The sequence below is a fragment of the Portunus trituberculatus genome, chromosome 41 (genome assembly GCF_017591435.1).
Source record: "Portunus trituberculatus isolate SZX2019 chromosome 41, ASM1759143v1, whole genome shotgun sequence".
Taxonomy (NCBI): Eukaryota; Metazoa; Arthropoda; class Malacostraca; order Decapoda; family Portunidae; genus Portunus; species Portunus trituberculatus.
In genome coordinates, this window is record NC_059295.1 from 24,123,415 (window position 1) to 24,137,677 (window position 14,263).

General features: G+C 42.6%; 1 protein-coding gene and 1 non-coding gene across 2 annotated transcripts; one reads left to right on the plus strand and one right to left on the minus strand.

The window, feature by feature from the left end:
- On the minus strand, positions 1–3,309 carry LOC123517009. Its single transcript, XM_045276826.1, has 2 exons — positions 2,412–3,309; positions 1–2,285 (listed from the first exon to the last, which is right to left on the minus strand). The coding sequence occupies exons 1-2, from the start codon at positions 3,188–3,190 to the stop codon at positions 74–76; spliced, it is 2,991 nt and encodes a 996-aa protein (XP_045132761.1). The 5' UTR covers positions 3,191–3,309; the 3' UTR covers positions 1–73.
- Positions 3,310–8,276: 4,967 nt separating this feature from the next.
- Positions 8,277–8,380, plus strand: LOC123517222. Its single transcript, XR_006678425.1, has one exon. It is a non-coding gene; the product is annotated as a U6 spliceosomal RNA (small nuclear RNA).
- The last annotated feature ends 5,883 nt before the right edge of the window (positions 8,381–14,263 follow it).

Sequence of the window (14,263 nt, forward strand, 5' to 3'; positions counted from 1 at the left end):
CTTTCGTCTCTCTCTCTCTCTCTCTCTCTCTCTCTCTCTCTCTCTCTCTCTCTCTCTCTCTCTCTCTCTCTCTCTACATTTGCTTCACGAATAACATGTGCCTCAGTGGATCCTTAAAAAGATCGTGCAACCTAGTGAGGAAATCTCCCATAGAAGTTTGCATGGGCAGAGAGCCGATGTTCACGGAGATGTCCATCTTGCATTCCTCCACGTAAACATTAATCACAAAGGTATCAACGATCACTGCTTTGTTTTCTAGCCCTGTCACCAGGTTTTTCACTCCCTTCAGGTCCAGATTTCCGACGATGAGACGCAAGTACTGCTCACTGAACCTTGAGATGAAGTTGACAGACATGTTCACGGAGTTCTCACGTAAGTGAGGTAATATCAAGTGAACCTGCAGTTTTTGAGAAAATATACCGCGAGAACCATCCACAAAGGAATCTGGTACTATGAACTTTTTATTATCATAGATCAATTTCAAACTGTTGAGTTGAGTGAGCTTTGGTGCGACTTCAGTCAATTTGCACACTGCGTTGGGCTGCGTGATCCTAAGGTTGAGAGATGTTAATCTCCGGGCAGCAGAGAGGAGAGGAAGGCCAGAGACACTCAAGTGTCCGGAAAAGATCGTGAGCGAACACTTCGCTTGTGGTCGACAAATTAGTTCAAGGTAACTATCAGAGTCATCTTTGGAGTTGAGGTCATGGAGGTGGCTCTGAATGTTAAGTTCCAGCCTCACACGAGTCTTGGACAGTCTTAAGAGAAGCTCATGAAGTTGTGGTAGCCACTTAGAGTCCGAAACATTCACTGTGACCTTCTCTGGGGTGATGTACTTCAGGAGCATCGTCGCAGCTCTTATGTCTCCGTCGCTAATCACCCACAGTCTTCCATCAATTTTCCGAGACACTGCCCTCGCCAGTTCTTCATTCACTTCACATCTCCTGATCACTTCCAACCACCTGACAGGGTCTTCGTCCCCTTCCAGGAGGCTGGCGAACAGGTCTACCAAGAAGGTGGCAGAAACACTGACATGGAACAAGCCTCTGGTCCACATTTCCATTACTTGCAAGAAAACGGGAACAAGTCGACTCCTCAAAGCACTTGCCTCGATCCATCGGTCAGTAGGAAGGTGGTCACATTTAACGATATGGACAAACTTTTTTGCCAAACGTAACAAAGCCTGGCAAAGACTTTTTTGACGTACCTCATTACAAATCCATCCACAACTTATTCTGGATAGCAGGATCCTTATCACCAGCAGGAATTGAGTCACTAGGTCATAAATCCCAAGGTAGGGATCCATGTGATTTTCCAATTCGCATGAGTCAACATCTAAGACCATTCTGAGTTTAGCCTCGGGATTGTCATCATCCTTGCAGCAACACTCTAAATGTCGCGTTGCGAACACACACCTCTGAGTGTCGTGGTAAAAGGCGTAGCTGTGGGCCATGACACCGAAAAGCGATGGACACGCCAGGAAGGAAGAGAGACAGAGCTTCTCTGGGACACCACATCCTTTTGATAAATTTTTCACACTTTTTACAGTAAGAAGCAACGATGGATCACTTCTGGCTGAGTCAAAGGACACTTTATAAAGACGCTCTAACCAAGCGTCAATCTTCTGTTCAACATCTTCGCCCGGGGCAGAGTCCTTCTGACAGCGCACGATGAGGCTCAAACGCTGACGCTCTATCATGTTATGATAAATGTAAACCAAAGAGGGTTGGCGGAGCAGTTCAGGGAGGCAGTTCATTAGATACATGCGGGCCATCAGTTGCAGCTTCAGGGGATTGCTGAAGTCGTCTTGTTCCTCATTGGGAAAACTGTGCAAGATATCAAGAAAATTTTTCAAAAAAGTGTTATCGACATCAGGAAGTTTCCCCCTGACAAGCTCCTTCATCTCTTCTTTTTGGAATCTAGCGAAGGAAACGTAAAAAATCCTTTGCCCAATAAACTGATTAGTGAGGGTGACGCTGAATCCCGGCCTGCACGTAGCGAGGATAATGTGAGACTCTCCTCTGGACTGAAGGAGATCCTGCAGCAGCCATGGGGCATCCTTAGTTGCCTCGTCCCAGCCATCAATCAACCATAGGATCTTTGCTTCACGCAGGAGCCGCGTCAGGCTGGCTGTATCACACAATTTGGTAGTTTCAGGCAGCATCCCGTGGAGGTAGCGATGCAAGTCACGCGACTTGACCTGAGCACAAGTGACATCCAAAAGAAGATGGTAGTCCGCTAAAGCCTTCGCTTTGGGATCGTCCATCAGCCACCACGCCATCAGTGCCCTGTAACAACCCAAATAAGTCAAACATCACCATAATACTGTATAACTAACATTATTACATCACTTACAAATGTAATCAACGTTCCAAAAGAACATTGCAGTTCCAGAGCACAAATCTGACACTTACTTGCACAGTGAAGTCTTCCCTGCGCCAGCCTCACCAGTCACTTGTATCACCTGCGGCTGTGATCCATCACGGAATCTGCTGCTAGGCAGTCCACTCAGGGGGATGACAGTATCAAAGGTGTTCTCGCCGTTTTGCACAAGGTGTGGCTCAACGTAGGAAAACTCACGTTCTTTACGCTTTAGCAACTCCTGACGACCAAGAGTTACGAACTCTCTGACAGTGATACCGTCATCAGCATGTTGCTCCCTCACCACATCTGCCTTCATGTTACATATTGTCTCGGCAACAACACTGTCCTGTTTCCCACACTCCTTGCCCGCCAGGGTCAGCATCTCTGCCAAGAGCTCTTCCAACTCCTTGGCCAGATCATTCAGGTTCTCGTCAGACACTTGTGTCAGGGTCCCGGGTTCCTTGTGACTCACACTGTTGCGGATGTCCCTCAATCGGTACAAGATTTGCCCCAGGGAACGTTTCTGCCCCGCCTTAACTGCAGTGTTCCACTCAGGGTTCTCAGACGGAATATCACAAGTATAGTAGAGCAGCTTGTATAGACACGTGACGTCCATGTTGGTTGGATCTGTTTTGACCTTGATCTTTTCCAGCTCAAGCTTTTGAAATTGCCTAATCACCTTTCGCTGTTTCAAGAACTTCTCAAGATCCAGTGAGCCGCCTTTGTAGAGCCAATCAAACACCTCAGCCATGTAGCGCGCCGTCACCATCAACGCCAGGCGAGAGTATCGGGAGTAGTTCAATAAATTTTCCTTCTTCACCTGCATCATACTGCTTGACGTACTCACTCTGCCACTCACTGAGAACTGGCGCTGTATTTATAGTCTGGGCCTTGCCCCTCACTGCTATACAATGCAACTCTTTCTGTTCACGAGGAGCACTTGACGCACCAAAGTGTCAGAAAGGACTGGCGAGCATTGGGCACTGACAAGTACATCCTGTGTGTGTTTCTGCCTTACCTTATCATGAATATTTGATAAGGAAGAAATCAAACAACGTATCCCAAACCTGGCAATGATGAAGAATTAATAGGTACCCGCGCACCCACCAACACACACACACACACACAGACACATACACACACACACACACACACACACACACACACACACACACACACACACACACACACACACACACACACACTTATCCATTCATCCAGCAACCTAAAGACAAACCACATATAAATAATTGAAAAATGAAAAACAGGGATAAAACAAAATCATGAACCGAAAGAGAGAGAGAGAGAGAGAGAGAGAGAGAGAGAGAGAGAGAGAGAGAGAGAGAGAGAGAGAGAGAGAGAGAGAGAGAGAGAGAGAGAGAGAGAGAGAGAGAGAGAGAGAGACATTAAGCTGTCCCAAAGGTCATCGAGAGGACGAGTGTTATCTGTCGCGCCGTATCTGTTAAGCCTTATCACTAACATGAGAGATAAGTAGCCACCCAACAGACACATAAAATGAGTTTTTGGTGTACTTTATGTCACTAAGTCAAACCTTGTACTTTTCTAATTTTTCCTCTCTCTCTCTCTCTCTCTCTCTCTCTCTCTCTCTCTCTCTCTCTCTTCCTTATACTTATTCACTTTGTAGTATAACAAAAACACGTTCTGGTACTGAAGAGATTAAAACAGTCACAGAAACAGATTCAAATAACTGCCTGCTATTTCTTTATCCTCTTTCTTCCTATATTACCACTCCTGAGTTTTCTCCGTGTTTTCTCTTTCCTTCTCCCAGTCCTCTTCCCTTCCAACAATCATTCTGTATCTGTTTTTTTTTCCCAAATCACCAAACACTCTTCCCTCGGAACAGTCCACTCAAAGACCAGCTCCTCTACTTCCATATTCCTGTTTCTCTCCCCCTTCCTTCTCACACACCGCCGTACTTCTCTCTCCTTCAATGAGTCAGGAACATATTAAGTAGAGCTTCAGATGAGAAAGAAAAAGAGAATAAAATTAACAGAACTAATAGCAAATACATTTTCTCATCAAATCTATTTTTTTTTTTTTTCAGTCCTTCTCTTCCTCCTCCTCCTCCTCCCTTTTCTTCTCTTGTTTTATGATGTTCTTGTGAAATTTTCATTCTTGTTATTCTTTACATTTAGCTATGGTGTGAAAAAGAGAATAAATATAAAAGAGAGGGAAAAATATAAAAACATTGAAGAATAACAAGCTATGGGAAGGAAGAGAGCTTCATATGAATGGGCAATTTTTTCCAGTATTTCAACCCTTGTTATCTGCCTTAATTGAAACAAGTGGCTTCATTACGTCCCCTGCACCACGCCACTGATCCTTTATGCTAGCACACATGGCAAAATATATTAATTATTTAATTACTGCGTTCAAATAAATATCGCCAAATTCATTCAGTTACCTCAATTACCATCACGCATTCATGACAACGACGATTACAAACAACAGCAATGGCTTTAGTAAAAACTGGTATTTTGGTAGTGGTGATGATTACAATGACAACAACAACAGCAAACACACACACACACACACACACACACACACACACACACACACACACACACACACACACACACAGGAGCAGAAGTAAAACGAGTGTCTGAGAGGCGAAGTGAAACAAAATGAACCCCAAAAACTTTTCCTGGGATATTTTGCTCAGATGTTGGATAGGGAATGAGATGTAGGGAGGGAGGACAGATAATAGATGAATGATAGAACGGAAAACATGATTGTGAGAAGAAAATAAAATACTACTGACGCTTCTCATTTCAAGAAAGAGCACCTCTTTGTCGTTATGTCTGATAAAAGGACAAATGAGTAATGGTGAAAACTTTCCTAGTGCCTTTGTTTAATGTATTAGATCATTTAGAAATAAAGCCACTATTCAACTTTCTTTGTTTTCTCGAAGTTGTCAGCTGTGTCTCGAGCTTACAGTTCCTAATGTCTTCGTGTTCGTGTTCCAAGAACTCAATGATATCACAATGGAAAAAATACAATGCCACTATCAACACTCACCAGTCTGACTGCTGTGGCTATCAAAGACACCACTTCATGTCACCTGTGGAAGATAACACTCAATTAATCACGTCAGTAGCTACAAACCATTTGACAGTAATAAAATAATACATGTCAAAAGTATATCACTATACTGCTATACAAATAGGCATTCACCGTACAACTTACATAGATCAACTCCATGCTTCACTTTATACATCTATTTATGTTAAAGGGAGAGAACGGTGTGCACTGAATCACAAGGGTACAGATAAGATTGTGTCGTAATGATATCAACAAGTGCCCATTGGCAACACACACACACACACACACACACACACACACACACACACACACACACAATTAACTCTAAAGACAAACTCAATCCTATAAAAATACAATTAGGTAAGAACACACACACACCAAGTAGAGACACTCTAGCTTGACTGCGGCTCTCACACCTGTTTGCCTCCCTCACGGTCCTTCATGTTTTACTTTGCGCTGTTTTACTGTCATAATCCTAGAACCCAATTAACAACAGACGCTCTGCTGTGCCGGGTTGCGTCGCGCCCAGCCGTCGGCACAGCTTGTGATTCCCTTAACTTTCCCGTCCGCCTAAGTGGTCCCGTGGGAGAGCGACGTGTGTCCTCCCTCGCGGCAGGCGGGAAGCTGCCACGCCCAACAAAGCCTAACAATCACTTTAACACTGGCGAATGGAGGCGTTTGAGTCGTGACGCTCGACTTTGTGGAGGTTATTACATTACCACGAGTGTGTTGCTCAGCGCATTGCAGCTCCATAGTCTCAAAGATTTCCATGAGTTGTCTTGACTACTTTAGCAAACTCTTGTGGACGTTATTGGGATTCATATTGCTCCTTTCGTTAGTGTAAGGATAAGATAACACGTGTCCTGCATCATCTGGGGTAAAGCAATATGAAAACCCGACTAAATATCTCTGTAGTCTTTGAAAATAGTTGTGAAATACGCCTCAAGTGTCTTCACTCACACCTCGATCCGCAAACAAACCTTTCCCTTCCTCTTTATCACTTTCTCCATCCTTCTCTTTCCTTACATGCTTCCTTCCTACTTCCCTCTCATCTTCTCCACAGCAACATGACAGCGCCTCCAGTAAGCTGATACAAACGCCAGCACCTCATTACAGTCCTGGCAGCACCTCAAAGGACCACTGCACTGTATTCTCAGCCCGGAAGACGGAGTGATAAAAGTGCAAATCTCACCACTCGCTGTACGGCGATGAGAGGAAACAAAGAGGAGTGAGGAAAATATAGTGAGAGGAAGTATGGAAAAGAAAAAAACGCAGGAGAAAACTACATACGTGAGGAAGGAAGGGAACGAAGGAAAGAAAGAAGGGAAGGAAGTCCATCACGCCCTTTCCGCTTTCGACGCAAGAGGAAGAAAAGCTGGAGGAGGAGCAGCAAAGGGGAAAAAGAAAAGAAGGAAACGAAAAAAAATAGCAAAGGAATGGACGAGGGAAGAAAGGAAGAATGTTGTGTAAATGGGAACAAATGATTTATAAACTGTTGCTTTTAAATGGGGTGTAAATGTTCATTGTTGTTAGTGGTGTGGTGGTGGTGGTGGTGGTGGTGGTGGTGGTGGTGGTGGTCTTCTCTTTGTTCATGTCCGTTTTCTTCTCTTCATTCTCGCTCTTCTTCTCTTGTCTGTGTTGGATTCAATTACTGATTAAGAGAGAAATCGTGCAATGTCTATGTTTTTTTGTTTATTCCTCCTCCTCCTCCTCCTCCTCCTCCTCCTCCTCCTCTTCTTCTGTTTCTTTCTTTTCGTTTTTTTTTTATTCCCACACTCAATTCCTCAGTCTCTTCATTCATCTCAAGCGTCATCTAACCTCGTGCTGCTCAAGGTAAATTCTCCTACCCCCTACCCCCTTCTCTCTCTCTCTCTCTCTCTCTCTCTCTCTCTCTCTCTCTCTCTCTCTCTCTCTCTCTCTCTCTCTCTCTAACACACACATATACACGTAAACACAAATAAGTAAGAGCTGAAAATAATCACATTGTCTGCTAAGAATATATGAAAAAGCATGTTAAGTTTTAATGAATAAAGGAAAATACTTATGTTTTTATCTACATGTATTTACTGTTTTATATATTGACACACTCACATAGTTTAATAATGGAAACTAGTCCCTCATAGAACCAAATAACTAAGAAACTGAGCACAGGAAATTACAAGATAGATATTTATATAGAGTAACAAAGAGATCGAAAAATAGGAAAGGAGGTGACTTGAAGGAGTGAGAGTGAAATTATACAGCTAGAAAGAAGTACATATTGTTTGAAGTCCCCATACTATTCTGGATTTGGCAGGATTTTTTGTAGGAACATCAGTGGCATTCCCTTGTTGCTTCTCACATATTTGTATCAGAATTTTTGTATCACATTTTTGTATACTCTTTTTTTTATATGTGACAGAAGCACTCCTATATTAAAAAGAGAACAAAAAGAAAACTACTACCATATTTTTCATCAAAACTACCCACGACTGAGATCCCTAAATGATATGTCAAGAAAATTACTCCACACACACACACACACACACACACACACACACACACACACACACACCGCGTAGTGTAGTGGTTAGCACGCTCGACTCACAATCGAGAGGGCCGGGTTCGAGTCCCGGTGCGGCGAGGCAAATGGGCAAGCCTTTTAATGTGTGGCCCCTGTTCACCTAGCAGTAAATAGGTACGGGATGTAACTCGAGGGGTTGTGGCCTCGCTTTCCCGGTGTGTGGAGTGTGTTGTGGTCTCAGTCCTACCCGAAGATCGGTCTATGAGCTCTGAGCTCGCTCCGTAATGGGGAAGACTGGCTGGGTGACCAGCAGATGACCGAGGTGAATTACACACACACATACACACACTTGCTTCGGCGGTACATATACTAAAATTGGAACGATACAAAGAAGATTAGCATGACCCCTACGCAAGGATGACAAACACACACACACACACACACACACACACACACACACACTCACACACACACACACACACACACACACACACACACACACATACACACACCTTTGGGAGAAAACCTTTTCGTATCAGTGAAATTTGAGCTTGTTGGAAATTTGATTCTGCATGAAGATTCCCTCTCTAATCGAGTTTACGAGGAATGAATGAGTTGAGGACGAGAGCGGAAAAGGAAACTCACGAGGATGGAGTTGGACAAAGAGAAACGCCTGGCAAAGAAGTAGGATGGAGAAAAACAAGGAGGAAAACCACGTGAGGGAATATCACGAAGCGGAAAGCAAGTTAAGGAAACAAGTTAGAAGAGGTCCAGTAGGAAAGCTAAATGAAGAAATGCGATGAATAAAGAGGGAAGGTAAGAGAGGGAATAAAATGTAGGAGGTAGGAGAGGAAAGCCCGTTGAGTGAGTAAGATACGTATAGGATGAAAAGGAGAGCCACTTCGTTGAACGTAGGATGGAGAATGGTAAAAAGGAAGGATATTTGAGGATACAGACTGGAGGACAAAGCGCAAGACAGGTGAGAGAGTAGGAGTGAGGAGAACAGGAAGGATGCCAGTTGAAATCAAATAATCCCGCCCCACACACACACACACACACACACACACACACACACACACACACACACATCTACGTGGGACTAGATTATCTCCTGTCACTTTAAAACACGACGCCTTAGTAAGTTAGTTAGCAGCAACCACCATCTCCACTTCCTTCTCTCTTCATTTCTTCTTTCATTCCATAATATTTATCTGCTTTCCTTGCTTCCTTCTCCCTTCTTCCTCCATTCCGTTCTTTCCTTTGTGCGTCTCTCTCTCTCTCTCTCTCTCTCTCTCTCTCTCTCTCTCTCTCTCTCTCTCTCTCTCTCTCTCTCTCTCTCTCTCTCTCTCTTGGTAGGCACACAGAGGGGCTTCAGGAGGTCTGTAGTTAGTGTAATCCACCAAGTTGTGAGTGATGAGCTTAAATTCTTGTTGTTATTCCCTGATACTGGCGCCTCTGACCGCTGCCTTTGTCCGTCTCGTATGCCAGGTCTCTGTTCCTTCCCTCTCTCGTCTTCCCTTGCCTTTCTTTAGTCTGCCTGCTTCGTCTCCTTCCTCTAGTTAACTCTTTTTTTTTCGCAGGGATGTTTTGTTCAATAGTTTCTCCTTTTGTTATTATATTTTTTCCAATTTATGTGATTTCGTTCATTCCTTTCTTTATTATTGTTTATTTCCATTGTTCTCTTAATTGTTATGTTGTTTATGTGTTTAATTTCTATTAATGAATATTCTACTCATGTGCTCTCATTTCCTTCCTCTCGTCTTCTCATTTTCACCCTTTCTTTACTGATTTTCCCTTTATGTGGCTCTCTTTCCTTTTCTTTTCTTTCTTTGTTTTTTTTTATGATGTGTTGTCCATCTTGCCTTCTTTCATATTTATCATTTTCATTTTCTTCTCTCTTTCAAATTCTCTTTCTATGAGTTGCCTTCCTGCTCTCTTTCATTATTTTTGCCTTCCTTTTCAAATTCTGCTCTTGTCTTCCTTGAATATCTCTCTATGTGGTATTCTTCTCTGTCTTTTCTTCTTTCCACAAGGTCGTCGTCTTCTTTTTAATTTTATTCATCCCAACTTACTAATCTTTATTCTTAGATTCTTCATATTTTTTCTTTGTTTCTCACTATCCATCCACAAGTTTCTTTTTTCTTCTCATCGTTGCTTCCTTCTGACTGCTGTTCTCTCTTTTCGCACCTTTGCTTTTTTCATCTTCCTGTTTACGCCTCTCTCCTAGCACCACCACCGCCATTACCACCATCAATTCTACTACTAAGATGTTTGACGCAACTTTCAAAGACGACCAACGATGAAACAATTGCTTTTACCTTCCTTCCTTTCTTTTCTTTCTTTTTTTTACCCTCAACCGATGCCTATGAGGGGAGGTCGTATTCATCACTCTGGCGGGGAAACAAAGGAGAGACCCAAACAATGGACAAACAAAAGCTGACTGATGTTGGAAAAAATGATGCTCGGCTCTTGTAAATATTTTCTCAGGGGACGATGGATATACTGGCTGATTATTTGCCTTAAAGCTCCACATCACGATCTTAATCTCTTCAGTACCATGCCGCATTTCCATATCCATTTTGGTTAGTATCTGGTGATTTTATACGGTTTCAGAAACTTATGGTAAGATTGAAATAGTAAAGTCTCTGACCATTAATCATTTGACCTTCATAGACTCTTTCTAATGCAAATAAAATCGTCTAATCATGCCCAAAAATCAAGGTAAAAATGCGAATCAGAATTGAGAGGGCTAAGAGGATATCACTCGAGTGTTCCTTGGAAGGTGGATGGTGGTGAGGCAATGGGCAGATGAGAAGAATTTTTGCCTAAGGTGCAGAGTAATGATATGGAGAGGTGCAGGTGAGAGAATCTTGCTAAAACAGAGAAAGATTACATAATAGTGTGACAACTGGCTGGTGAAAGACCCTTGCCAAAGGTACAATACAAGGCAGATAAACGTGAGACAAGGGATACAAGTGAGAGATGATTCACAAAGGTATAAAAAAAAGTGCATAGTTCCTCAATAAAACCACACATTTCTGAGTCTTTCCTTCCTCTTACTTCTTAGGTGTAAAGAGGCTTTGTGTGTGTGTGTGTGTGTGTGTGTGTGTGTGTGTGTGTGTGTGTGTGTGTGTGTGTGTGTGTGTGTGTGTGTGTGTGTGTGTGTGTGTGTGTGTGAAGGGCCATGGTGCAGGGTTTTGTCTAAGGCAGTGGTTATATATAGTGTGTGTGTGTGTGTGTGTGTGTGTGTGTGTGTGTGTGTGTGTGTGTGTGTGTGTGTGTGTGTGTGTGTGTGTGTGTGTGTGTGTGTGTGTGTGTGTGTGTGTGTGTGTGTGTGAGTGAAAGGGGGAGTGTATCTACTATCAGGTCGTTCTGTTGCTGTGACAGCAGTGGGCGAGGAAGTAACAGATAAAAGTGAGCATCTCTATGTCCAAGAGCTGATTAATACCAGGAATACACGACCTTCTTTTCATCTTGGGTCTCTTTCCCTTTTACATCCAAGTTCTTCTTCCTATATTTCCATCTTTAGCGTTTGTTATCCTTGCATTTTTGTTGTTTACGCCCATCGTAGAAAACTCTAATGAAAGCACGATTACATAGTTTCCATCCCTATATAATTCCAACTCTGATCTATTTTTCTATTATTATACTATCGCTGTTTATATTCCGGGAGAGAACAAGCACTTATGTTTCCAAAAAATGCAATCAGTACTGAAATACGTGCCTTTAGTTTCCTTTCTACAGATATTCACTCCTTTATGTTCTTTAACTTCCATCATCACTGCATATCCCTTGTTTATATCCTACACATTTATGAGGTTGTGAGCAGATGTGATGAGGAGAGGTAACAGCAACGGCCATGCAGGAAGTGTATGGATGCGGAGAGTGCAAGAAGGCGTCACCAACTGAGCATTTCTCATTAAGGCTTGCGAGGCTGGAGCAGTGACGAGAAAGAGAGGAAGGGAGATGACTGTCCTGGATCCCTGCTTCCCTGCTTCCCTGGTTCCGTGTGTCTGGAGGTAAGAGGAAGAAAGCCTTGGGTTGGTTGCCTCTGCGCGTTGATCCGCTGGTTCACTTGGGGATGCGTTAGTTTGCTTTTGTGATAATGAGTCTACTTGTATTCTGTAGTTGTTCTCGAATCCTTCCGCTGGGAGGGTGCATGGCGAGGCTGTCTGTGGCTGTGCGTCCGTGCGTTGCTTGCATGCTGTACTGCGGAGACTGACTGAGCTGCGCCGTGGTGACTAAAAAGGACTGTGTTTTGCAGTTCTCAGTTTTACATACACCTGACAAGAGAACACACACTGCCTCGCCTGTTTTTTTCTTTTCTTTTTTCTTTTGTGTTTCGTTTCTTCTTGCGCGGTGTAGTTTATTCAGTGTAGTTTTTTTTCACCATTCTCTTGTTTTCTGCAATATTTTTTGGGGGGTTCTTTTCTCTCAATTATTTTTTTTTTTCTTTACTCTGCATTTTTTCCTTTTTTTCATATTACTATATTTCTTTGAAGATTACCTGTACATTTATTTTTTTTCATTACTTTTGTTATCTTTATTTTTTCCGATCCCAGTTTCTTTTTGTTAAGTTCAAAGCAATGACCCAGAACTGGTCAAGGCGTCGCCTGGACCAGTTCTGTGTCATCTTCACCAGCCCAGCAGTTCCCCAGCTCCCTATAATGATTTAATTGGCTTCTTTTGCTGTTCAAAAACTGGTTGAGTCATGTTGTTGCTCGCCAGTCTGCGAAGCCTTGTGTCCTCTGGTTCACGGTGCGCTAGACATCTTGGTGCGGAGCGCCATTTCTCAGGACACTTAATATTCAAATGAAGCCTCGATCGCTGGTTTCATGCAGGCGGATCTGAGCAAGACATCGACTGTTGGTGTCATTATGCGAATTCACCGTCATTCATCGCCATCAATCTCCACCATCAATCTTCAGGCTCATCGTGCTGCTTACCAAAACACCTCAATACTTGAACCCTTTTTACGTATGAGATGCTTTGGAAAACACCAACAAAACTAGTGAGAGATTAATAAGACTTAAGCTGCTAGTCCGAAAAAAAAGACTTCAATACAAGACCCACTTTACATTTGAAGGCTGCACCGCCATTCTTCACTCTCAGTGGTCAAGATCTTTTATTTAGTAATGGATACCAAAACATGTAAATATTCTCGTTTATTTATTTCATATCTATATAGGAGCTCTAGACAAGGACAACAAAACTGGTGAGGGAGATAAGCCCACCGAATGAACCAGTCCTGCAGCCAACAGTTAAAATCACATTGAGAGGCGTCAATTGAAACACACAAAGACAATTACTACCTTTACTTTGGCTTGTCTTCTTAAACACTCTGGACATTCACAATCATTACTTTCAACGGTTGCCAACATGATAAGTCACGTTAAAATACTTCTTCTTTTTATTACTAAGAAACCGTTTATTCTTTATTTCTACCCAGAATCACATAAACACCCCTTCAAGCCCATAGAGGTTCCACTAGGCCCTGTGTGATGTATTCCATTGATGAAGCAGAAACTTTTGTTAAACTCTCACTGCAACCACAAAAACACCATTGAAATCCCCAGTAACTTTCAGTAACATCAAAGGTGGGTACAATTCTATCAAGGGCGATAATATTCAGAAAGAGAGAGAGAGAGAGAGAGAGAGAGAGAGAGAGAGAGAGAGAGAGAGAGAGAGAGAGAGAGAGAGAGAAGAGAAGAAGAACAAGAAGAACAAGAAGAAGAACAAGAACAAAAACAAGAACAAGAACAAGAACAAGAACAAGAACAAGAAGAACAAGAAGAACAAGAACAAGAACAAGAACAAGAAGAACAAGAAGAACAAGAAGAACAAGAAGAAGAAGAACAAGAAGAAGAACAAGAAGAACAAGAAGAAGAAGAAAAAGAAGGAACAGAGGGTTGAATGAGAAAAAAAAGAATGAAGCTCCGCAACCAAATAACGGGATGGATGGATTTTAAATAAGGCGCCGTAACAGCTTCCAAATAACGGGAAGAGAGAGAGAGAGAGAGAGAGAGAGAGAGAGAGAGAGAGAGAGAGAGAGAGAGAGAGAGTCGTAAAGATCAATGGTTCGTATTTATGTGGCTAACTTTTGTGGCCGTGGAGTATTTGTGCTCTGTGTGTGTGTGTGTGTGTGTGTGTGTGTGTGTGTGTGTGTGTGTGTGTGTGTGTGTGTGTGTGTGGATAGATGAGTAGGATATGATTGTTGTACACGCATACATACAGAAAAAAAAATATGATGAAAATGCGAGAATTCATAAAAAAAAAAAAATGAACAAACAGAAAGACACAGAGACAGAAAAAAAAAAAAAAAAAACAATGGGTGAA

Excerpts from the sequence above, each read along its gene's own strand:
- LOC123517009 (XM_045276826.1), bottom strand. The coding sequence starts at position 3,190 with ATGATGCAGGTGAAGAAGGAAAATTTATTGAACTACTCCCGATACTCT. Across the intron at positions 2,286-2,411 it reads GGGAAGACTTCACTGTGCAA|GGCACTGATGGCGTGGTGGC; the intron begins GTAAGTGTCAGA and ends GGGTTGTTACAG.